Source organism: Rhineura floridana, chromosome 8, assembly GCF_030035675.1.
Source record: "Rhineura floridana isolate rRhiFlo1 chromosome 8, rRhiFlo1.hap2, whole genome shotgun sequence".
NCBI lineage: Eukaryota > Metazoa > Chordata > Lepidosauria > Squamata > Rhineuridae > Rhineura > Rhineura floridana.
The window spans coordinates 219,841-243,597 of record NC_084487.1 but is presented as its reverse complement, the minus strand read 5'-3'; the positions used below and the strand labels follow the sequence as shown (position 1 = coordinate 243,597).

Here is a 23,757-nt window from a genome sequence, read left to right as displayed (position 1 = left end):
AGTTCTGGTCACCTCATCTCAAAAAGGATATTATAGAGTTGGAAAAGGTTCAGAAGAGGGCAACCAGAATGATCAAGGGGATGGAGCGACTCCCTTACGAGGAAAGGTTACAGCATTTGGGGCTTTTTAGTTTAGAGAAAAGGCGGGTCAGAGGAGACATGATAGAAGTGTATAAAATTATGCATGGCATTGAGAAAGTGGATAGAGAAAAGTTCTTCTCCCTCTCCCATAATACTAGAACTTGTGGACATTCAAAGAAGCTGAATGTTGGAAGATTCAGGACAGACAAAAGGAAGTACTTCTTTACTCAGCGCATAGTTAAACTATGGAATTTGCTCCCACAAGATGCAGTAATGGCCACCAGCTTGGATGGCTTTAAAAGAAGATTAGACAAATTCATGGAGGACAGGGCTATCAATGGCTACTAGTCATGATGGCTGTGCTCTGCCACCCTAGTCAGAGGCAGCATGCTTCTGAAAACCAGTTGCCGGAAGCCTCAGGAGGGGAGAGTGTTCTTGCACTCGGGTCCTGCTTGCGGGCTTCCCCCAGGCACCTGGTTGGCCACTGTGAGAACAGGATGCTGGACTAGATGGGCCACTGGCCTGATCCAGCAGGCTCTTCTTATGTTCTTATGTTCTTAAGATGGTTCTGCAGCAAGGAATTGTGGGAGAAATACCTTGCCTGGATTACAGCCTCTAGCAGGCCATGAGACTGTCAGTTCACACAGCTGAATCCAATTAATTACGCAGTTAGTGAGAATCCTACTTATCAGCCTGAGACTGGGAAGGTTGGAGAAACTGCACCACAGTTAGGCACGAAAGCGTTGAAGATTTCATCATCAGAAAGTCCTCTGGTTGGCTAATTAATTCCTGGCTGTTGCCGGGCTTCTTCCCAATAAAACTAGAGCTAAGATTCTGGGTCTTTGTTCCCCAATGTTCTTACCTAGGTTGGGCTTCCATCTTTCTATTACTATCCAGGCCATGCATCTCTGAGGGAGATGTGGAACCATGAAGTTACTCTACCTGTCTTCTTATGATATGTTATATAGAATAGGGAGGTGGTGGGATCCCCTTCACTGGATGTCTTCAAGCAGAGGCTGGACAGCTATCTGTGGGAGATGCTCTAGCTGTGGATTTCCTGCTGTGAGCAGGGGGTTGGACTCGATGGCCTACAAGGCCCCTTCCAACTCTATGGTTCTATGAATAGGCTAGACAGATTTGTTATTTTTGTCCTGTGATTGAACTCCCTGTATTTTTTGTAACCTTCTGGGTGTTTTGTTTAAGGAACTATTTTGCTGCTATATTTCTTGTACTTATAATTTTATTTACCAGTGTGTGTTCACTGCAGGGAAAATTTGACTCTAAATCCAGCACCTTGGCCATTTAGCCACAGACTACCATATAACTGGGTAGTTTGCCTTAAGGCTCCAAGACGAGTGCATTTTTGGCTCTTGTCTTTTGGAATCCTTGGCAGGTCTATTTCTGGCATTTGGGGTTTCCCCTTGACCCAGAGTGAGTGATCATATTTAAGGGGTGGTGGCAGTCTACCTATCTTACAAGGTTGGCATTGGTTTAACTCAACCCTGGTAAGAGAGGCATGGGTTGTGCCTGGTCAGGATCAACTGCCCTGGAGTTGGGAGTTGAACACATGAGTTCTTTATAGTATCATGGTGTGGAGAAAGTGGGTAGGAAGGAATTTTCTAGGCTGCCATAGAACTCAGTGGGGCCAACCAATGAAGCTGAATGTCAGGAGAGTCAGCACAGGAAAAAGGAAGTATTTGTTTATAGAGTGCATAGTTAAACTATGGAATTCGCTCTCCCAAGATGTAGGAACAGCCATCCACTTGGATGGCTTTAAAATGGATTTAAACAAATCCATGGGTGCAGATAAGGCTAACCATGGCTACTACTCATGATGGCTATGTATAACTTCCAGTATCAGAAGCACTATATATCTCTCTGTTTGTGCTCATGTCTTGCCTGCGGGTTTCCCAGTCACTTTCTTGGCCACTGTGAGAATAGAATACTGGACTAAAAACGCCTTTGGTTTGTGTCACCAGCCAAGCTTTTCTTATGCAGGGAAACAGCCAAGGCTCCAAGGGTGCCTTGGTGTGTTTAACTTATGTGGTGCCCAGAGTGACAAGCCTGATTCACCACAGCCTTGCCTGTGGAGAAATGGGCCAGATCCAGTTCTCAGCCACTTAGCATGCAGCATAGTTGTTGTTCCTCTATGATGGGCAGGGTCCACTCCATCACTAAGCAAGGAGGGAATAGGATCTGCATTGTCTCAGCAGCTGACACTGGTTAGGATGAGCACTGAAATGCTCTTACCACCAGGCTATTAGGCCTCAGATGTGCATTTGCATACTGTGATGCTGGGGCTGGGCAAGGAAAGTGAAGCCATTGTGTCTGAGGACTGGGCTGGAACATGGAGAAAGGCTGAATTGTCAGTAGCGGCACCTCCTCCAGGAGCCTGCCGGAGGTGGGGGAGGGGAGGCTGCTGCAAAACCCAAACTTGCCCAATGCCTGCTTCTTTGGGAAATCCTCCATAGCTATACAGGACTGTCCACATCCTGGCTCTATCAGCTCTGCATTTAACAGAACCCTCTTGGGAAGGATCCCACCTTTCTATATATGGGACTCTGTACCCAGTTTGTTTATTTGATTTTTATCCTGCCCCTCCTCCCAGTAGGAGTCCAGGGTGGCAGTAGGATAAAGGTGCACGTTAGCGTGTCTTTGTGTTTGGGGTCTTATGCCTTGCCTTCTTCCTTGAAGAGCAAAATAAGTTCTTCTGTGGCCATAAATATGTACTTACAGAAGGGTTATGCAAATCTCATAATGGCTGCAGAGTCTTTATTGCTGCGCAGGTCTGTTGTGAAGCCAGCACAGCCTTTTTTGTGTGCGCTACTGTGTATCACACAGCCCTCTGTGAGGAAACCCTAAGGCTACTGTGATGGATTGTGGCTTCTCTGGTGAGCCTTGCACCACTCTGACAGATGTGGAGAGGGAGGCAGTAAGTCAGAGCACTCGGCTTCATTTGGGACTGATTCCCATGTTATGCCCACATGAAATAAGTTCAAATTGGCATTTCAAGTCAAACTGCCTCAGTTTCTGCAGCATTTGCTAACGCCCCAGTCCAAACATTCAGTTAAAAATCACTTCAAAGCGATCACTTTTTGTGCACATTACCACAGGAAACTGCCTTATAGTAAAGTCAGACAATTATTTAGTTATTTATTGTTCATTTATTTGATTTCTTATTCATCTTTCACCCTAAGGTCCCAGGGTGGGCTACACCAACACAATTGTAAATTAAAAACACATTTAGAAAGTGAAACAGTTTATGTACAATTATAAAAAAACCCTATAAAGATACACTTTTACACAATTACAAAAACAGGTTTCAAAGGAAAAGCAACACAACACAGATTAACCAAAAGAGAGGAGGTGGGGCCCACAACAATCTGCGCCATCTAACTTAGCACTGCCTACACCAGAAATGGGGACCTCTGGCCTGTGGGCCTTATTAGGCCTGCTAGATCTCACCATTTGACCTGCAAGGCCGCTTTGGCCAAGCCACACCCACCTGCCCTACATATGTCAGATGTGGGGCCAAAGGGGAGGAGGGAAGCCCTTTGTACAATATTTTGCAAGCCCTGGGCTCCTTTGAGAGGAAGAATGGGATATAAAGTGAACAAATAATCATGATCTGAACATTCACATGGGCCAAGACAGGTGGCCTGGGGTCACTGCGATGTCAGGTGATTGACAGCTGTCAAACTTTGCTGGTGGGGAGATCACCCCTGTCCCACAGTGATCAGCAGTAGCTCTCCAGCGTTTCAGACAGAGGACATTCCTAGTTGTAACTAGAGATGCCATAAGGGACTGAAGTTACACAGCAAAGAGTACTGTCTGGCTTCAGCCCACCTTGCCTTGTTGCACATTTGCTTTTCCACAGGAATCCCAAAACTCACAAGAGCTCCAGCATACAGAACACCTCCTCCACTGAGGTGGCTGCCCCGGCACTTAAGATAGTATCAGAAACAGAAGCAGTTCTACATGTGCCACTATTATCATTAATCTTCTAAAAGCCAAGTTTGTCAAGAAACAGACAGCAAAAGAATAAAGAGTTTTCACAATGGAAGGAAATCAGCAGCAGAACATTAAGAAGCTCAGCAAGGACTGGCAACCAGCAAGACAGCCAAATTTGTGAGACTGAAGAGCTTCAAAAGGACCTCTCAAAACTGGGTGATCGGGCAACAAAACAGAGATGAGATTCAATGGAAGTCTGTGTAAAGTGGAGTAGACCAGGGCAAGACTCAGGCCATAAAATGTGATTAGAAGAATGGCAGCTAGACTGCTACAAGGCTGAGGAACAAGAAGCCCTCGCTCCCAGCCTTTTCTATACAATGTATTTCTTTAACAAAATTTATATACTGCCTGACTGTAAGTAACCTCTAAGCAGTTTACAAACATCATTAAAAATGGTCAATAAAACTATTAAAAGCAAGTATTTAAACATTTTTAAATTATTCAACAATAACTAACTAAAAAGATTTAAACACATCAACATCTATGTGCCTGGATACGCTTGCCTAAACAAAAATGTTTTAAGCAGGTGCTGAAAGGAATAAAGAAAAGGTGCCTGCTTTGATGTCAATAGGCAAAGAGTTCCAAAAAATAGGTGCTGCCACATAAAAAGAATGATTTCTTGCAAATGCAGAGTAAGTATTATGTGGTGACTGTAACAGTGCCTCTTCCACATACTGAAGTGCTTGATCAAAGTCAGTCCCCACAAGTAAACTGGTCTCAAGTTGTTAAGGGCTTCATATGCTAGTAGAAACATCTTGAACTTGGCCTGGTAACAAATTGGCAACGAGTGCAGATCTCTGAGCAGAGGTATTATATACTGCCAGAATCTCACTCCCATTAGCACTCTGGCTACAGCATTCTGCACTAATTGCAGTTTCCAGGTCAAGTGCAAGGGAAGCCCCCATAGAGTGCACTGCAGTAATCCAGTCTTGAAGTCACCAATGCCTGAACTACTGTGGCCACGCTCTCCCGGTTCAGGGATGGTCACAGTTGTCTAACTAAGTGCAGCCGATAAAGGGCATTTCTAGCTGAGAGTACCTGGGCCTCCAGTGACAAAGCTGGATCCAGAAGCACCCAGACTGCATACCTGCTCCTTCAGGGGGAGTGCAACCCTGTCCAGGGTAGGCAGCTGACCAATTTCTCAGACACAGGAACCACTCACCCACAGTGCCTGCATCTTGTCAGGATTCAAGCTCAGCTATTCGCTAACATCATAATGCAATTAACTACATAAGAACATTCCTGCCTTCATGGAACATTTGACCCTGGGCAACACTGTCAAACGACAGGCAGCCAACTGGCACCATCTGCCCAGTACCCTACCTTAGAGCTCTCTCAACATAAAGAGAAGTGACTTGACATTTTTTTCAAGAACTATGCCTGGGACGTTATCCAAAAGCAACACAGATTTCCTGTTCTCCCCACCACCAGGGTGTGTTCCTCATACTACAGGATCAGGCTGACTGCCAAGGCCAGAAGGAGGGTAGGCGGAAGTTCTGAGCTGAATAACGCTCACATCATTGGCTGAGTCTGCTGCAGAAGCAGTTGCCACAGTCTCCCACCTATATTGTCCAAGTCACTTAACTCAAAGCCAAAGGCTGATCAGGGGCTCAAAGAAAGAGCCATGTAACATCCCAAGTTTTATCTTGTGTGCTGCTGTATCCTTCAAGAGTAGGGGATCCAGAACTGACCCACCCTCCTCCATGGCCATTTTAGCAGGTGGTCAGTGATGGTGTTCCTTCTCTCCAATCTTAGTGCTTAAGCATAACATGAGATCAGGCCAGTGGCCAACCAGATGCCCCAATGGGAAGCCTGAAAAGTAGGACCTGAGCACACCAGGGCTTGCAACTGGTATTCAGAAGCATGCTGCCTCTGACCGTGGAGGTAGTACACATCCATCAGGGTTAGTACCCATTGATAGCCTCAAACCTCCATGGATCTGTCTAATCCTCCTTTGAAGCCATCACTACTACTTGTAGGAGAGAATTCCATAGTTTAACTATGCGCTGTGTGAAGAAGTACTTTCTTTTATCTGTCCTGAATCTTCCAACATTTAGTTTCACTGTACGTCCATGAGTTCTAGTGTTTGAGAGAGGGAGAAAAACTCTTCTCTGTCCACTTTCTCCATGCCATACATATGCCTCTGTTATGTCTCCCCCCGTCACCTTTTCTCTAAACAAAAAAGCCCCAAATGGTGTAACCTTTCCTCGTAAGGGATCTGCTCCAGCCACCTGATCATTTCAATTACACTTTTCTGCAACTTTTCCAGCTCTACAATATCCTTTTTGAGGTGAGGCAACAAAAACTATACAAAGGATACCAAATGCAGCCACGCTATAGATTTGTATAATGGCATTATGATAGTGGCAGCTTTATTTTCAATCCTTTCCTAATGATCTCAAGCACGGAATTTGCTTGTTTCAAAACTGCCATTCTCTGGGTTGACATCTTCATCAAGCAACCCACTATGACCCCAAGGTCACATTCCTGGTCAGTCACCACCAGTTCAGACTCCAGACAGAGGCTGATCTTAAGAACAAGTGATATATTTGTGTTAGCAGTTCAGCAATTTCACATTTGAGTTCTTTAAGAACTCTCAGATGGATGCCATCCAGACCTGAAATCTCGACAGTTTTTATTTTGGTTATAAGGTCTAGAACTTTGTCTTTCATCACCACTATTTGTCTCAGTTTCTCAGACTCCCTTTCCTGTGAAAGTCGGTCAGGCGCTTGGATTTGCCTGCAAAAAATTCATTCTGCTTCTTTGAAATCTCTTTATCCTCGATTAGCACAACTTTGACTCGCTTCTCATCAAAGGGTCCAACCACCTCCCTAGATGATCTCCTGCTTTTGTGTTTAAATTTTGTTGGAGGTGGTCGTCTTTATGGTTTTAGCAATATCCTCCTCAAATTATTTTTAGCATCCCTTATTGCAGAGGTGACTAACCTTTTGGGACCAGAGGGCACATTTCAAATTTTGAGAGATTGGGGGCACTAGTCACAAAATGACTGCCATGTGGGCATAGCATAACACAAAATTAGTCATGGTGATGTTTTTCCCATAATCGTATTTCCATACTAGAAATGGCTCAATGTTGAATTTCTTTCTGCCACACCACTGTTACCAGCACAAGAACCCTGTTTTTCCCCAATGCCAACCCTAAAACTAAGCTTAGGCCACCATCTTGTACCCACTTACCTGGAAGCAAGCTCCATTAAACACAAAAGACTTACTTCTGAGTTTGCTTGTCATACCATTGTACTGTAAGTAAACTATAGAGTGCATTCTGAATGAGTTTCTAGCCTTTAGTTCCTGCAAAGCAATAGACATGCGTAAGCCTCTTTGCAAAGCTGTCACATTTGCTTTTTTGGGGGACAGGGATTCTTTAAAATTCACCCACACTTATTGTGTAGTAGTATTTGCAGAAGATAACTTCTAGGCACTACCTGATCTCAGGCGAACCCAGCACAGAAAAGATGCATCCTGGTTGCTAGGGAAAAAGGACAAACTTTGGAAATTCCAAGGACTAGGGGAAAAAAGACAGAAGCAAGAAAAGTGCACTAAGAAAGGGGGCAAAACAGCAGCTCTTTAGGACCCCAGGGACTCCAATTGCCTGGTGTCCAAACATCTCAGCTCTGACTTCATTCATTGGCTAATAACACTGACAGACAGGAGCAGCCATGCTGGCTCGTTTCACATACATCACTTAGAAGGGCACTTGTATATTTCGCTCCATAAATTTATTTCTAGGAGGACCAGAGACTTACTTTTTTAAAAAAATTAAAGTTCAGATTCAGCATTACCTAATGGGGGCACCACTGAAGGCTTGTGTAGGCTGGTGACCCCTGCTTTATTATCTATTTACATTTCTTTTCCCCAAGTTTGTGTTCCTTTCTGTTCTCCTCATATGCACAAGATTTCCATTTTCTAAAGGAAACCTTCTGGCTACTAACAGCTTATTTGACTCTACTTATTAACCATACTGGCATCCTCTTGGACCTGGTGGTACCTTTCTCGATCTCCTTAGTGCAGGGGCAGGGACCTTCCAGCCCAATCATAGCCCCTGAGGCCATTCAGCTGATGGGCTGATCAGATTGCACCTGCAGTCACCTCCACGTTTCTCCACATTCAGGTGGGGCATTTCAAGGTGCGCTCCCATCCTGGGCACATATGAGTACACCTTCAGTTTCACTTTGAAGCCCCAATGCCATGGTCATGGTCATGTCACCTGTCAACTTTGGCCCACCAGGAATTGGGAAAATGAAGATCTGGCCCTCTGCTCCCTCCCCCCAACTTAGTGCTACACACTCCTGAGGTGAAACATGCTGTGATTTGAGCCCATGCTTTTGGCACCGCAGCACCCAGTTCTCTGGAATTCTCTTCCCTCCAAAGTGACGCAAGCCTCAATGGTTTTGTGTTGTCAACATTTGTTGAAAACCTTTCTCCCATGCCTTCCCCAAATTAGTCTATTTTATTTCTGTAGCTTTTCATTCTTATTAGATTTTATTATCTGTATTATGTTTTATATACTATTTCTGTACACCGCTCGGATAGTCTCTGAATGTAGAGCATTTTCTAAATTCTGGAAAATAAAAATAAATACATTGGAGATAATGGATCTCAGTACCTACTGTCATGATGTCAGGTGACTGACTGATGGGTATGGTTTACCCAAAACAGTCTAGGCCCACAAGTCAGAGTGTTCCAAAGAGCATCTCCCAAGACATGGGCACTGCAGGAAACCAACTCCATCCATGCCTTTGCCAAGCAAAAGACATTTATGACAAGACTGGGTTCTCCACTGAAAAATCCCTCCAGCCAAAGAGCTTCAGTTTGCACAGTTCAAGCAGAGGCTGAACAGAGCTCTCAGCCAAGCGGATAATCAGGAGGAGGAGTTTGGATGCTTTCGCTTCTGCTTCTCATTAACCACGGTCTGTCATGTCATCCTGTCTGATAAACTGATTAACATTGATTATGCTTAGTTTAAAACAAGCCAACTTCAAACTGTGACGGCTAACGGTGGCTTGCTTTTAAAATAACCATAGTTAAGGTTAATCACAGTTCCACGAGTGACACGGCAAGCTGCAGTTAACTGAAAGCAGAAGCAAAAGTTTTCAACCTCGTCCTCCCAGCCACATGTGAGAAGGAGGCGGAGAAGCACAAGAGGCTAAGGTTGTTCACATCACACAAAACCATAGCATGTTACAATGGTTTAAGAGCTCTGCAATTCTCCCTGATACGTCAGTCTTTAAGAAACTGATCCCAAGATGTTAATGATAACCTGAATTAAGCCTAGAGAGCCAGTGTGGTGTAGTGGTTAAGTTGTTGGACTATGACCTAGGAGACCAGGGTTCGAATCCCCACACAACCATGAAGCTCACTGGGTGACCTTGGGCCAGTCACTGCCTCTCAGCCTCAGAGGAAGGCAATGGTAAACCACCTCTGAATACTGCTTACCATGAAGACCCTATTCATAGGGTCGCCATAAGTCGGAATCAACTTGAAGGTAGTCCATTTCCTTTTGAAGTAAGCCTATTAAAATGCTATGTTCTTCATTAACTTGGTTGCTGATCTATATTGGTCCATATACCCAGCACAGCCTACAGTGACTGGCAGCAATGGCTTACCAGGATTTAGAATAGTGGAGTTGGAAGGGGCCTATAAGGCCACCAAGTCCAACCCCTTGCTTAATGCAGGAATCCACATCAAAGCATTCCCGACAGATGGCTGTCCAGCTGCCTCTTGAATACCTCCAGTGTCAGAGAGCCCACCACCTCTCTACCTCTCATTGTCGTATGGCTGTAACAGTTAGGAAGTTTCTCCTGATGTTCAGAAGAAATCTGGCTTCCTGCAACTTGAGCCCATTATTCTGTGTCCTGTACTCTGGGACGATTGAGAAGAGATCCCGGCCCTCCTCTATGTGACAACCTTTCATGTACTTGAAGAGTGCTATCATATCTCCCCTCGGTCTTCTCTTCTCCAGGCTAAACATGCCCAGTTCTTCCAGTCTCTCCTCATAGGGCTTGGTTTCAGGCAGAGTGTCTTTCCTAGCCTTACTTGGAGATGCTGCCAGAGAGTGAACCTGCTGGGCCCTTCAGCATACATAGTACATGTGTTACCACGGAGCTACATCCCTTCAGTTAGGGGGTTGCTGTTATTTTCTAGGTATTTTTAATTAAAAAAAAGTTTGCATTAGAAGAGGAAGAAAGAATAGAAATGGGCATCTAAGGTCAAAAGGGGGGGTGCTTTGTTGCGGGGTGAGATTAAAGATGGGTCCCAAGTCTGAAAAAGTTGGCTTCACTACATCCCTAGGGTACAACCCAAACCTTTTTTGCATCCAGACCTTCCAAAATGCAGCAAAGATCCCAAGTGAGTCACAATTACCGCAACCGAGGGAGGGACAAAACATTGCTTCTATATAAGGAAAAAACTGACACGACATGCCTGCCTCAAAAACCCCTAAGCTTCCTGATCATTCTGCTCCCCACGTCAATGCAGCAGTGAGACAATTAGCATGAAAAGACTGTCACAAGCTCAACTCACCAGCTGTGCTCATGCCAACTGTAGGCAGGCTGCTCCAAGCAAAGCAAAGAAAGGGATACCCAAACCAACATATCTCATGAGGCTGCAGGTGGACATGTCACTGATACCAACGTGCTTGGCCCCAAGATGTACAAACACAGTTTATGCAAGAAAAAAAGTGAGGTCTCTTCCTCAGCTTTAGATCCCCCAGATGGAAAATGGCAGGGTGATAGCTCAGTGGTACAACATCTGCTTTGAATGTAGAAGGTCCCAGGTTCAATCTCCGGCATCTCCAGGTAGGCTGGGAAAGAAAGATTCCTCCTGCCTGTCAGTGAGGACAACCAATGGCTTGGCTCGGTATAAGGCAGCTCCCTAAGTTCAAACACAAGCCCACGGCAGAAGAAGAAAGGAGCAAACAGCTGCTCTCTGCTAGGATTTTGCAGCAAGCCACTGAAGAAGACGATGAAGAAGATGCTGAAGGTCAGCAGACTGAAGACTTGGCTGCACTGCGCATTGAGCTCTGATACAGGAGAGCTGGCAAGTGAGATATATCCGAGCCAAATATCCATCCACCTGGAAGCACCACACCTTCCTCAGTGTGGGAGCTGCCATCTCTACCTGACTCCCACAATAGGGAAACGTTGAGCTGAGGAAAGGGTCCTCCCTAAGATTCTCTGATGAGTGTCAAAAACAGCATTCTTAGAGGCTACTGATGAGAACAGTTAAACAGTCTCATGACCCAGATCAGCAGCAGCAGCAGCCAGGACTCTGGTACGGAGGAGCCAGCATCCATGAGAGAGACACTAGACACAAGCCCCAGCGGAAACCTGAACCTGAGGGGTTCAGTAAATGCGGGGATTGGTAAAAAGAAAGCTGAAAAACAAAGTCCAGAGGGTCACATCACTCGAAAATGCTTGGAAATTGTTTAAAACACTATATTAGAAGCTCAACTGGAGTGCATACCGCAGGTCAGAAAAGGTACCGCCAGGGCCCAGAAGATGCCAGCATGGTTAACGAGCAAAGTCAAGGAAGCTCTTAGAGCCAAAAAGTCTTGCTTCAGAAAATGGAAGTCTTGTCCGAATGAAGAAAATAAAAAAGAACATAAACTCTGGCAAAAGAAATGCAAGAAGACAATAAGGGATGCTAAAAAAGAATTTGAGGAGCACCTTGCTAAGAACATAAAAACTAACAACAAAAAATTCTATAAATACATTCAAAGCAGGAGACCATCTAGGGAGACGATTGGACCCTTGGATGATAAGGGAGTCAAAGGTGTACTAAAGAACGATAAGGAGATTGCAGAGAAGCTAAATGAATTCTTTGCATCTGTCTTCACAGTGAAAGATATAGGGCAGATCCCTGAACCTGAACTAACATTTGCAGGAAGGGATTCTGAGGAACTGAGACAAAAAGTGGTTACGAGAGAGGAAGTTCTAGGCTTAATGGACAATATAAAAACTGACAAATCACCAGGCCCGGATGGCATCCACCCGAGAGTTCTCACAGAACTCAAATGTGAAATTGCTGATCTGCTAACTAAAATATGTAACTTGTCCCTCGGGTCCTCCTCCGTGCCTGAGGACTGGAAAGTGGCAAATGTAACGCCAATCTTCAAAAAGGGATCCAGGGGGGATTCCGGAAATTACAGGCCAGTTAGCTTAACTTCTGTCCCTGGAAAACTGGTAGAAAGTATTATTAAAGCTAGATTAACTAAGCACATAGAAGAACAAGCCTTGCTGAAGCAGAGCCAGCATGGCTTCTGCAAGGGAAAGTCCTGACTCAGTAACCTATTAGAATTCTTTGAGAGTGTCAACAAGCATATAGATAAGAGGTGATCCAGTGGACATAGTGTACTTAGACTTTCAAAAAGCGTTTGACAAGATACCTCACCAAAGACTTCTGAGGAAGCTTAGCAGTCATGGAATAAGAGGAGAGGTCCTCTTGTGGATAAGAAATTGGTTAAGAAGCAGAAAGCAGAGAGTAGGAATAAGCAGACAGTTTTCCCAATGGAGGGCTGTAGAAAGTGGAGTCCCTCAAGGATCGGTATTGGGACCTGTACTTTTCAATTTGTTCATTAATGACCTAGAATTAGGAGTGAGCAGTGAAGTGGCCAAGTTTGCTGACGACACTAAATTGTTCAGGGTTGTTAAAACAAAAAGGGATTGCGAAGAGCTCCAAAAAGACCTCTCCAAACTGAGTGAATGGGTAGAAAAATGGCAAATGCAATTCAATATAAACAAATGTAACATTATGCATATTGGAGCAAAAAATATGAATTTCACATATACGCTCATGGGGTCTGAACTGGCGGTGACCGACCAGGAGAGACCTCGGGGTTGTAGTGGACAGCACGATGAAAATGTCGACCCAGTGTGTGGCAGCTGTGAAAAAGGCAAATTCCATGCTAGCAATAATTAGGAAAGGTATTGAAAATAAAACAGCCGATATCATGATGCCGTTGTATAAATCTATGGGGTGGCCACATTTGGAATACTGTGTACAGTTCTGGTCGCCTCATCTCAAAAAGGATATTATAGAGTTGGAAAAGGTTCAGAGGAGAGCAATCAGAATGATCAGGGGGATGGAGTGACTCCCTTATGAGGAAAGGTTGCAGCATTTGGGGCTTTTTAGTTTAGAGAAAAGGCGGGTCAGAGGAGACATGATAGAAGTGTATAAAATTATGCATGGCATTGAGAAAGTGGATAGAGAAAAGTTCTTCTCCCTCTCTCATGATACTAGAACTCGTGGACATTCAAAGAAGCTGAATGTTGGAAGATTCAGGACAGACAAAAGGAAGTACTTCTTTACTCAGCGCATAGTTAAACTATGGAATTTGCTCCCACAAGATGCAGTAATGGCCACCACCTTGGATGACTTTAAAAGAAGATTAGACAAATTCATGGAGGACAGGGCTATCAATGGCTACGAGCCATGATGGCTGTGCTCTGCCACCCTAGTCAGAGGCAGCATGCTTCTGAAAACCAGTTGCTGGAAGCCTCAGGAGGGGAGAGTGTTCTTGCACTCGGGTCCTGCTTGCGGGCTTCCCCATGGCACCTGGTTGGCCACTGTGAGAACAGGATGCTGGACTAGATGGGCCACTGGCCTGATCCAGCAGGCTCTTCTTATGTTCTTATGTTCAAAAATCCATGGGTATGTTTTGTTAATGTTGTTCGTTGAAGAAGAAAACTAATCAGAAGAATAAAGAAACTTATTAGTACAATTTAAAAGCCTGTTTGGTGGTGGTGATTCTGGCACATCCTGACAAAAATATCATGATTAATTGAACAGTTGGAGCTGGCTCATCTCCTGAATGACTTCACAAATTCATTCTACTTTAGTACTAAAATGATCAAGTTATCATCCCATTTTATGATGAAAACTCATCTGAAAATAATTCAGAATAATTGCTTAGTGTGTTATCTACCTTCTAATGAAACCTACATCTCTGAATATGTATTAAGGTTATATTAGATAATAATGAACTTCTATTACAAATGATGATTATATAGAATCTTCCTCACTAGTGATTTAAATAATTAAAAATAAGTCCTTGAGAGAAGCAATTTAAATCAAATCAACCCTGGAAAGAGCTCGGAGTGGTAAACTATCAGGCTGCTGCCAGTATTTTATACCAACTGAAGATGCAGTTAGTATGCTAGCCAAATCTGGTAAAATGCACCCCTGGTCACTGCTGGTGCCTGAACGAATAAAAGCTTCAACAGATCAACACATATCTCCAAGCTGCAATCCTGTTCAGTGTTCAGCAGGAGTACAAGCCCAGATCCACTGCTGCCACCACCACACCCTCAGCCAACAATATTTCCATCTAATCAGAATTAGATGTCAGGTTGTTCACCCACATCCAGTCTCTCCCAGATGATTCAGGCCTTCCAATGCCTCTTTAGGAACAGATAATCACCAAGCGACTTCATGTAGCTGTTAAAGTACAAGGAGAACCAGATGAGACCTTGAAGCATCCCATAAGCAATGGCCATGGGGAGCAGTAGTCTCCTATAACCACCTTCTGGGACAGACGCTTGAAGAATGACTGAAGCCACCTCAACACAGTGCTTCCTGGACCCATCCTTGCAAGACATCCCTGTAAGAGATCATGCTCATCAGTGTCGAAAGCAATGGAAAGATCTAGGACATTCAATACAGCCATAAATAAGTAGAAGGAGCCTTAGAGGAGCTGGCTTACACCTCTGCAGAAATGGGGTCAGGGTGCCTAGGGAAACGAAAAGCAAGCAGGCATCTAGGGGTCAGCAAAGCTAACTTGGCCTTGGTTTATGAACAAGTCATAAAGCACCAGTGCTGAGCAGAGCAACACTGTTAACTGGAAAAGATATTCCTGTTAATATAATCCAAAATGACATTGAATGTTTGCACTATGTAGGCCAGCAGCCCATACTTACCCAACAAGAGTTTGCAGACAGCAAGAAATTAGGATCAGAGGAGCCTTGGCCATCTCCTGACTTTATGGTGCAGGAAGTATTGCCTACAAAGGCTGCTTTTGATTCAAGGCCACAGAGCTGCAAACTCAGAAGAGGTAGGCAGAGAACAGCAGTTCTGCGGTCCTGCTCAGTTTCATTTTATCTTCAGCCAGGTGGCTCATGAAAGTCATTTTGAGTGTCTAAATGGCCCTCTAAAGAGTCTGCCGGCTGCCCTGTACTGGAGTCACATCACCCGGAAACTTGATAAATGCCATACTTAATGAAAGCCGCTGATCAGCGCCAGACCTCAGAGTGGCCATCTCCCATAGCGCCCTCCTTAACACCTCTCTTCCTGGTGTAAGTCAATCCACCTGCTTCACTACCACAGGACACTCAGGCCAGGCAGCTAGCAAGATAACCACCCCCTCCCTCTCCCCAGACACACACTGGGCCTCCTAGCTGTGGCCAGTTCCTCCACTCTGCGCTCCAAGTGCCAGCAAGCACTCGCTGGGGAAGGAACAATCTGCTGGCTGCCCATCTTAAGCAAGCAGGTTTCAGAGAGCTGACGTTGTCAGGGAGGCCACACTGGCATCCAGTTCCAGAGGGAACACACAGGCAGGAGATTTTTCTCCAAATGCTCATATGGAATACATTTGATTGAAAAACTTCTACCCAGTGCAGTCCGACCCTCCACCATGAGGCAGCCCTTCCAAAGAGAGACGTGGCTGTTTTGGCACAGCTCTCTAAATATACAAAAACCTGGTCTGAATCAGAGCAACACTGAAGCCTCTCCATATTACACACACCCCGCACAGAGAGAGCGAGAACTTGTACCTTGGATTCCTAGTGCCTGGTTGCCCCCAGGGCTAATTTCATTGTACCACTTTGCCTTGTGTAGAACAGCCACATACACCAACAACAAATGTATGCCAGATAGGCAGCCTGATCCTCATGCTCTGGCCCTGGGTTGAGGGGGGCTTGCCAATGTGCCTGGTGGGCTGAGCTCTGCCTGCTAGAGACCAATCAAGAAGCTGCTTGATTAACCTTCAACTGCTATTAAGTCAACAGTGGCATCACATAGCAACCATCCCAAAGCACCAGGGCTGTGGATTCGGAGTCATAAGCAATTTTGGGTGGAATCGGTAGAAATGTACCGACTCCGGCTTCAAAATAAATTTTGACTGACAAATTTTTTTAATATAAATTCAAAATGTCAAAGAAGCTTCCAATGAAGTCAGCTGTATTTTAGCATTTCACCATAACTCAAGATGGAAAACATTTTGTGTGTCAGTGTATGACACAAGACCCAGATGAAGACAAATGCTGTGATGCCAAGATCAGCGCATATTCAGGCAGTGATAAAAATGCTCCTATGAGAGCTTCCAATTTAAAAAGACATTTACAGCGGTTTCCAGGGCTGTGGAGTTGGAAGCAATTTTGGGTGGAGTCGGACAGTAGAAAAATAGAGGAGTTGGAGTTGGAGTCGAAGGTTTGGCATACCGACTCCACAGCCCTGCAAAGCACTAAGGAATACAACTCTCCTACCTTACAAGGCTCTGTTGTCTACTAGCATAATGTACATGAAGTGCATCTGGAAAAAGCCCCAGAGGAAGCCTTTGAAAATGTTCCAAGAGTCAAAACAGCCAGAACTCAGTATCTGGCCAGCTGACGACAGGCTAAGCTTTTATCACTATTACTGAATGCCCGTTGTTTACATACTGTTTTATGCTGTAATTTAATCCTTTATTGTCGACTGTATTGTATTGCTATGTATTTTAAATCGTATTTTAAATTGTATTTTACTGGAATTTAATTGTGTACGTCGCCTAGAGTGGCCTTGGCCAGATAGGCGACACAAAAATTAAATTATTATTATTATTATTATTATTATTACAGTAAATGGCAGGATGGCCAAAGGGGCAGGAGGCACGTGACTTCCTTGAACTATGCTGTTACTTAGACTGCATACTCAGACCAGGAAAGTGGGGAGATGATAAACACAAGAAATTATGGACAGAGAACAGAACACAGTTTAAAGTGACGTGACTAAAGAAGGGATCAGAGAGACACTGAAGATGGGAAAGACAGTGGGTGCTGCAGTGGACAGGAAGACCGCTCGCAAGCATGACTAGCATCCGGAGAGTCCATGCATGTGCCTTGGCCTGGTGCTTCACAGAATGGTTTCACCAAAGACTCAGGCTGAGGCAGCATTCATAGGTGGCCCTGGGGGCACAGCCATCAGGAAAGGTGTACTGACAGAAGGTTATCCACATAATTCTTTCTGGGAGCAATCCTGGCTTCCTGCCTGTATCTTGTTGTCACAAGTTACATTCACATCCACACCATGCATAAAACACATGGCTTCCCCAAGAATCCTGAGAACTGTGATTTACCCCTCACAGAGCTACAGTTCTCAGCACCCTTAACAAACGACAGTTTCCAGGATTCTTTGGGGAAAGCCATGTGCTTTAAATGTATGGATGTGTCCATAACCTTGGGGAATTATTTCACAGGAAATGAGCCACAGGGCCAACTATTAGTTCCAAATACTAAGTTGGAGTTAACTCTGAGCATCACACCAGCAACCTCAGGGGAAAGGTATGAGCTAACAACAGCATGAAGGTCACTGTAAATTTATGTTAAACCTTAAGAAAAAAAACTAACTACAAGAGGAGCTCATCTATTTAGAAAGGGTGGCATCAGGGTAGGTAAGAATAAATCAATACATTTTACAACTTTTCAAAAAATCAATTTTATTTAAATTATACTTTTTCAATTATATTGAGTGTCTCAAAAAATAACTAGTTTTAAAATGAAATCTGAATACAGTCCTCCAATCCTAACTCACTTATCAGGAAATAAGACCCACTCAACTTAATGGGACTTACTTCTGAGCAAATTAATTTTATTCCTATATTAAAACATTTATATTCCACTTACTGGCCATCCATGGCCACTTTCAACGTTTAAAACTACAATTTCATAAAAACAGCTGTATAAAAAAACACTTAAAGAGAAAGGATCAGTAGCTAAAATCAAGCAAAAAAATATTATCTGCCACACTCAACAAAAACCCACGGGAGTAAAACACTCTAAAATAACCAACAACAAAAATATCCAACTGAGTGGGATCTCGGCAGTACTTCAAAGGGCATTTAGGTGCCACCACTGAGCAGGCCCCTCTCTCATCCCACTCAAACATGCTTCCACCATAGGTGAGACAAGGGCCTCCTTCTGATCTTAGGGAGAAGGCAGGCCCCCAATGGTTCCTAGACCTCAGCCACTCAGTGCTTTAAAGATAAATCAACAGTCTGAACTATGACAAGAAGCAGATAAGTAAAGGCTTGCACCATCAACCACTGAATCAAGCAGCTTAACATCTTTTTTATGTAAAGAAATGAACAACTTTTTCAACTCAAGCATCAGAAGCATGTCATGTATTGTATTTATTATTGTGCAAACTGATTATTTAAGACACTGTCAACTAAATAACTCCTATGTATACTGTTATATATCTTTTTCTGCCAATGTGCCAGCCCTAGCTTCGGCATAGCCTTCAAATGAGTGATCCTGCAGCATGATTCCTTGAATGGGCACCAAGAGAGTCAAACAGAAATTCTTAGTTTCACAATTGCTCCCCTTTCTGAAAACATATATCAAATCTATGAAGCAAAACACAGATAAGCTGCATGAGGAATTTTTGTTCCATTTGCTGGATTGTGGCTGGAGTACAGAAGGTTACGGAGGATTTGAATGGGTTTATTTTGGTTTCTCGTAATATTAATTTTTAAAATAAACAGCCTGTTTGGACCTGAGACTCTGGATTACGCTCTTAGATATTATAAAGGCTTCATATACTTGCTAGCTAATGTTTTAATTATAGTAACCGATTAAGAAATATATAAATTGCAACCTAGAAGACTGATTTAAATCAGTCCCCTCTGGTGGTACCTTTCCTTGCAAGTTTCCAGAGGAAGACTATAGCAGCACATGTCAGGCTTTAGGTATCTGAAGCATTCTTGTTATCTGCTCAGTCTTTCCTTGAACACCCTCAAAAAGGAGAGTTACAACCTCCTGGAGCAACTCTGTCACACAGTACTGTGTCACAGTAAAACTGAAATGCACAGAAGCAAATTTCACTTCAGAACAAAACAGGCATGTGAAAGCAGACAGTTGAGAGAGAGAGAGAGAGACAGAGAGACAGAGAGAGAGAGACAGAGACAGACAGAGAGAACGTGCTAGCTGTCAGGACAATTTGAGTGACAGAATCCTAAATGTAAAAGCACTCATTTGCAGGCTCCATATGATCCATTCTAGAGACACAAATAAGGCAAGAGAACTCTTAAACACACAGCCAGAGGCACAGTGCTCAGTGTCACAGGTGAGTTGAGCCCAAGTCAGAAAAGCAGCAGGCTCACCTACTCAGCTTTATTTGCATGCTGAGACCTGCCTTTCTCTCAGCAGGGTGTACCTGCTGACTCAGGTGTTAGGAAGCAGAAGACAATCACTGAGCTGAGGAGATGCACTGCCAAGCCTCAGTACCAAAAGCATCACAGCTCAAGCAGAGTACAGGACTTATTTAAGAGAGCTGCTTTACATGCTTCTGCCCACCACATGCATGCTGCTCCTTCCTCCCTCTCTGTGGTAAAAGAGCATCTCCACCCCAGCTGCTCAACCACTTCCCATCCAAACGCCTTCCTGCCCTCCCCCCCAGACAGAAAGGTTAACCTGCCAAGTATCTCTGAGGCATGTCAGTAGTTATTACAGGTTTTGCATCATGCTCTTCCTCAAAGGAGCTCAGTAGCATGTCTCTGATGCATCCATCTTTTTACTCTCAAAGCTGATGGTGAAGGATAGCAGCTGCATTCCAATAAGGACCCAGTCAACTTTGCAACGGAAGAGATCTGAAAACTAGTCTCCCTGGCCCAAGTCTACTACACCAAGGAGATATTAAAACCTTTCCAAATGTTTATCAAGTTTGCTCACAGGAAGCTGCCTTATACTGAGTCAGACGATTAGTCCACCTTGCTCAGCATTGTCTACGCTGACTGGCAGGCTATCTGGAGAGACCGGGGATTGAACTTGGGACCTTCTGCATGATTTGAGAGTTTATAATAATAATAATAAAATTTTATTTAGCAGACGCCCATCTGTCCGACTGAACGGACACTCTGGGCGACGTACAATATAAAATACAATATAAAATACAATCTGCTCATATACATAATCATCACATTATTAATATCATAACATCTCATCTGAAGACCATCTTACATTAATACAGTGTAAAACCTAACCCACCCCAGAGATCCCATAGGCCTGCCTGAAGAGCCAGGTCTTCAAGGCTCGGCGAAAAGTCAACAGGGAGGGGGCATGCTGAAGGTCAAAGGGAAGTAAGTTCCAGAGGGTGGGGGCCACGATCGAAAAAGCCCTCTCCCTGGTCCGCACCAACCTAGCTGTCTTAGTCGGTGGGACCGAGAGAAGGTCCTGTGAGGCTGATCTTGTTTGGCGGCATATTTGGTGATACTGGAGGCGCTCCTTCAGATAAACTGGGCCGGAACTGTATAGAGTTTTAAAGGTTAAAACCAACACCTTGAATTGGGCCCGGTATACAACTGGCAACCAGTGTTTACCCTTTCAAAGTCTTGCAACTTGAACACTGTCATCTTTTCTTGCCAGTTTAATTCTGCCTCACTTTGGATCTTGTAATTGAAGCCTTTTTTACTAGGTGGTGCCAACATCATTCCAGAACCTGACCATCTGCAATAAAATCACTTTGTGGTGCAAAATATGAGAAGGAGACATAACATTTGCTTTGCATTTCCAAGAGCAGGTGCTTTCCATGCAGGAAGTTCCAGGTTCAATGCCTAGCATTGCCAGTGAAAAGTATCAGAGGTAGAGCAAGTGATGGAGAAGGTCCTCCCTCCCTTCCTCCCTCGAGAGCCAGCCACTGCAAGTCAGAGGAGTCAGTACTGGGGTAGATAAACATACAAGTTGACCTGATATAAAGTAGCTTCCTAAGCGATATTACAAGGCCTTGGAATACATAAAAGGGCACATCAGCTTGCTCTACACCTTGCAAAAAGCTCTTTAGAAGTACCTTCACCCACACACACATTCACCTTGGCTTCCTTGACTTATAGTTCAACTGCAAAGACAACTCTGCAAGCTTGCCAAATCCTAATGACTGGAAGCTCATTTGAAGCACTACCATCTACTTATCCATGGACCCAGAACACTGGCCCCAGTTAAATCCTTAGCCAAAGAAACTGTACCTTCCCAGAGGCTCTTTTCGGACTTTCTGCCAGATTGCCAGCATGTGCCTGGTGAGTGCATTCCACCTCATGGGCTGCACTTTATGCCTGGAAGATGTACCTTACAAGCAGCAGCCCATCAGGGTCAGAGGTCAACTCGCTGCAGTTCAAAAATGGGGGGGGGGAATCCTCATTTTTTCCTCTAGGCTTTGCTGTTGTCACCTGGTGGGAAAGCGCTGTAGCGAGTTCCTATGGCAAGACCAACAAGGCAAAGCTCAGGCACCATCCAAGTTGAGGGGCGCTAGGAGGACTGGCCTCGTGCCCGGCTCCTGGCCTCCCCGTCCAGGCGCACAATGCGGGCTTTTGGTCCGATCCAGCTGCGGGGTCCTTTCGTTATCCTTAGGAGCAAGAGGAGGCTGCAGGCCGTCGGAAGGAGCCCACGGCTGACGGCAACTTGCCTGAGGGGGAAAACACTGCAACCTCCCCCGCAACAAGCGAACCCAAACCGGCTACCAGGAAAACCCACTGGCAGTTCTGCAACCTGACCAGGGAGAATAAGGCGGGCGGGCAAGGCAGCACCGGAACAGCGGCAGCCCCCCCCCCGCAAGGCAGAAAGGCTCGCCCGGCAGATCGCCAACGTCCCTCCCTCCGCCAAGGGACCGCGGGCGGCCCCCCTTCCAGCAGCCGGGATGAACTCCCCGCCCAGGCCTCCGCCAAGCCAAGGCCTCACAAGACGGCCCGCCAGCCGGGCTCCACGGGACGCCGCGCCGCGCTTCTTGAGGCGCCTCCTCCTCCTCCTCGCCCCGCAGGCCCAGGCGGGCCACGGGAGGCGAATTGGCGGCGGCCCGAGGGAGGCAGACCCGGGACCCGAAGAACAGAGCAGGCCGCGGCCGGCGGGGCGCCGGGATCCCCGACCCGTCCTGCCGCTCCCAGCCGGACTCACCGCGCTTGCCTGGAGCAAAAGTGACCACCAGAAAGTAGTCGGCGAGCCGCGCCATGGCGGAGATGCTGAGGATAGCGCCGAAGGAGGCGGCGGCTGCGAAGCGCTCGCGCTCAGCCCTGCCCGGCCAGCGCCGCCAGCTCCCTCTTCGTCCCGCCCGGCATCGGCATCGGCGCCGCTCCCGCTCCAGCCACCGACGCCTCCTCAGACGCCGCCATCTTGCCTGGGCGGCTGGACCAGTCCCAATCCGACTCACAGCGCAAGCGCCGGCGACAGCCGACCAATGCGGGATGGCTCCGCAACCGAAGAGGCTCCCGATTGGTCCTGTGTGGCCCGAGCGCCCGCCTCTTGCTCTCTCCGGCCGCGGGGTCCGATGAGGTGGGGCCGCGTGGGCGGGGCCTGCCGGCCTGCCGGGGAGTCCTTCCGCCGCCGTCACCTACCCGGGAGGCGGGGCGAGGAGGCTCCGGGGAAGGGAAGAGCGAAACGTGCTGCCACGGGCGGGAGGTGCTTTCCTCGGCGCCCGACGTTGCCTGGCGTTACCCCGCGTACGGGCAGGCGCGGGCGGGCAGCATCCCTTCCGCAACGCCTCCCTCCTTTGCCTCCTCCCAGAAGGCGGTTGCCCGGCTGCGCTGGCGTCCGGCAAGGGGGGAGGGAAGCCACCTACCCACCCCCTGGCCCTCCGGGAGTCAATCCTGCGCGGCCCGCTTCTCGGAGGGCGCCTGCGCGCGGAGTTGGGAGCGCGCAGTCGCGGAGGAGAAAAGGGCCTTCGCGGCCCCTCCCCCAAGGCGTTTGGGGGTCTCAGAGCCGCTAGGCACAAGAGCAGCCGTTTGCCAGTCGCGCCGCCAGACACCCTTGAGGACCTTTTCTAGTTCTCTCATAGCTGCCCTCCCCAGCCCTAGCCTTCTTCTAATTTCTTGACCATTGGCTCCATTTTGGTTAATGACTGTGACGAGGTATTGATAATCTTTGACATGTTCAGTGTCCTCATTGTCAACTGTAAAGTTACATAAATCTTCTGTTGTCATTAATTTAGTCTTCTTGATGTTCCGCTGTAGTCCTGCTTTTGTGCTTTCCTCTTTGCATTCATTTCAAATCATTACTGGATTCTGCTAGTAGTATGGTGTCGTCTTAATATCCCACGCAAGTAAAGATTCCACAACAAAGGCTCTTACCCTATATGGAGCGAGAAATGCCAGATGTCCAAGCTGGATTTAGAAAGGGAAGAGGCACCAGAGATCGTATAGCAAACGTTTGTTGGTACCCTTTTACCCTGCAATTACATCACTGAGACTTAAGACACAGTAAAATAAGAAAAACTACTTTATTTATAGAAATAAATAGTAGATAGGGAAGGCATGTCTAGTTCTAACTAACTAAGTTGTAGACTAAGAGGCTAGACTCCTAGCAGGAATGGTCAAAGCTGAGACACCAGACTAAGATGTATCCAAACTCAGGGGAAGGCAATGGTAAACTACATGTGAATACCTCTTACCACAAAAATCCTATGAACATTGTCAA

At 45.9% G+C, this 23,757-nt stretch overlaps 1 protein-coding gene across 6 annotated transcripts in view; it reads right to left on the bottom strand.

Moving 5' to 3' along the window:
• Positions 1 to 22,909, bottom strand: part of SBF1 (SET binding factor 1) — a 96,586-nt gene extending 73,677 nt beyond the window's left edge. For 5 of the 6 annotated variants that reach the window (XM_061637906.1, XM_061637909.1, XM_061637910.1 and 2 more), the window contains exon 1: positions 21,321 to 21,411. In XM_061637906.1, the coding sequence (XP_061493890.1) occupies positions 21,321 to 21,381 (61 nt within the window). In that variant the 5' untranslated portion in view covers positions 21,382 to 21,411. Of the gene's footprint in view, positions 1 to 21,320; positions 21,412 to 22,242 lie in introns of those variants that run through there. The other variant, XM_061637907.1, reaches the window with a different exon arrangement.
• Between the last annotated feature and the right edge of the window lie 848 nt (positions 22,910 to 23,757).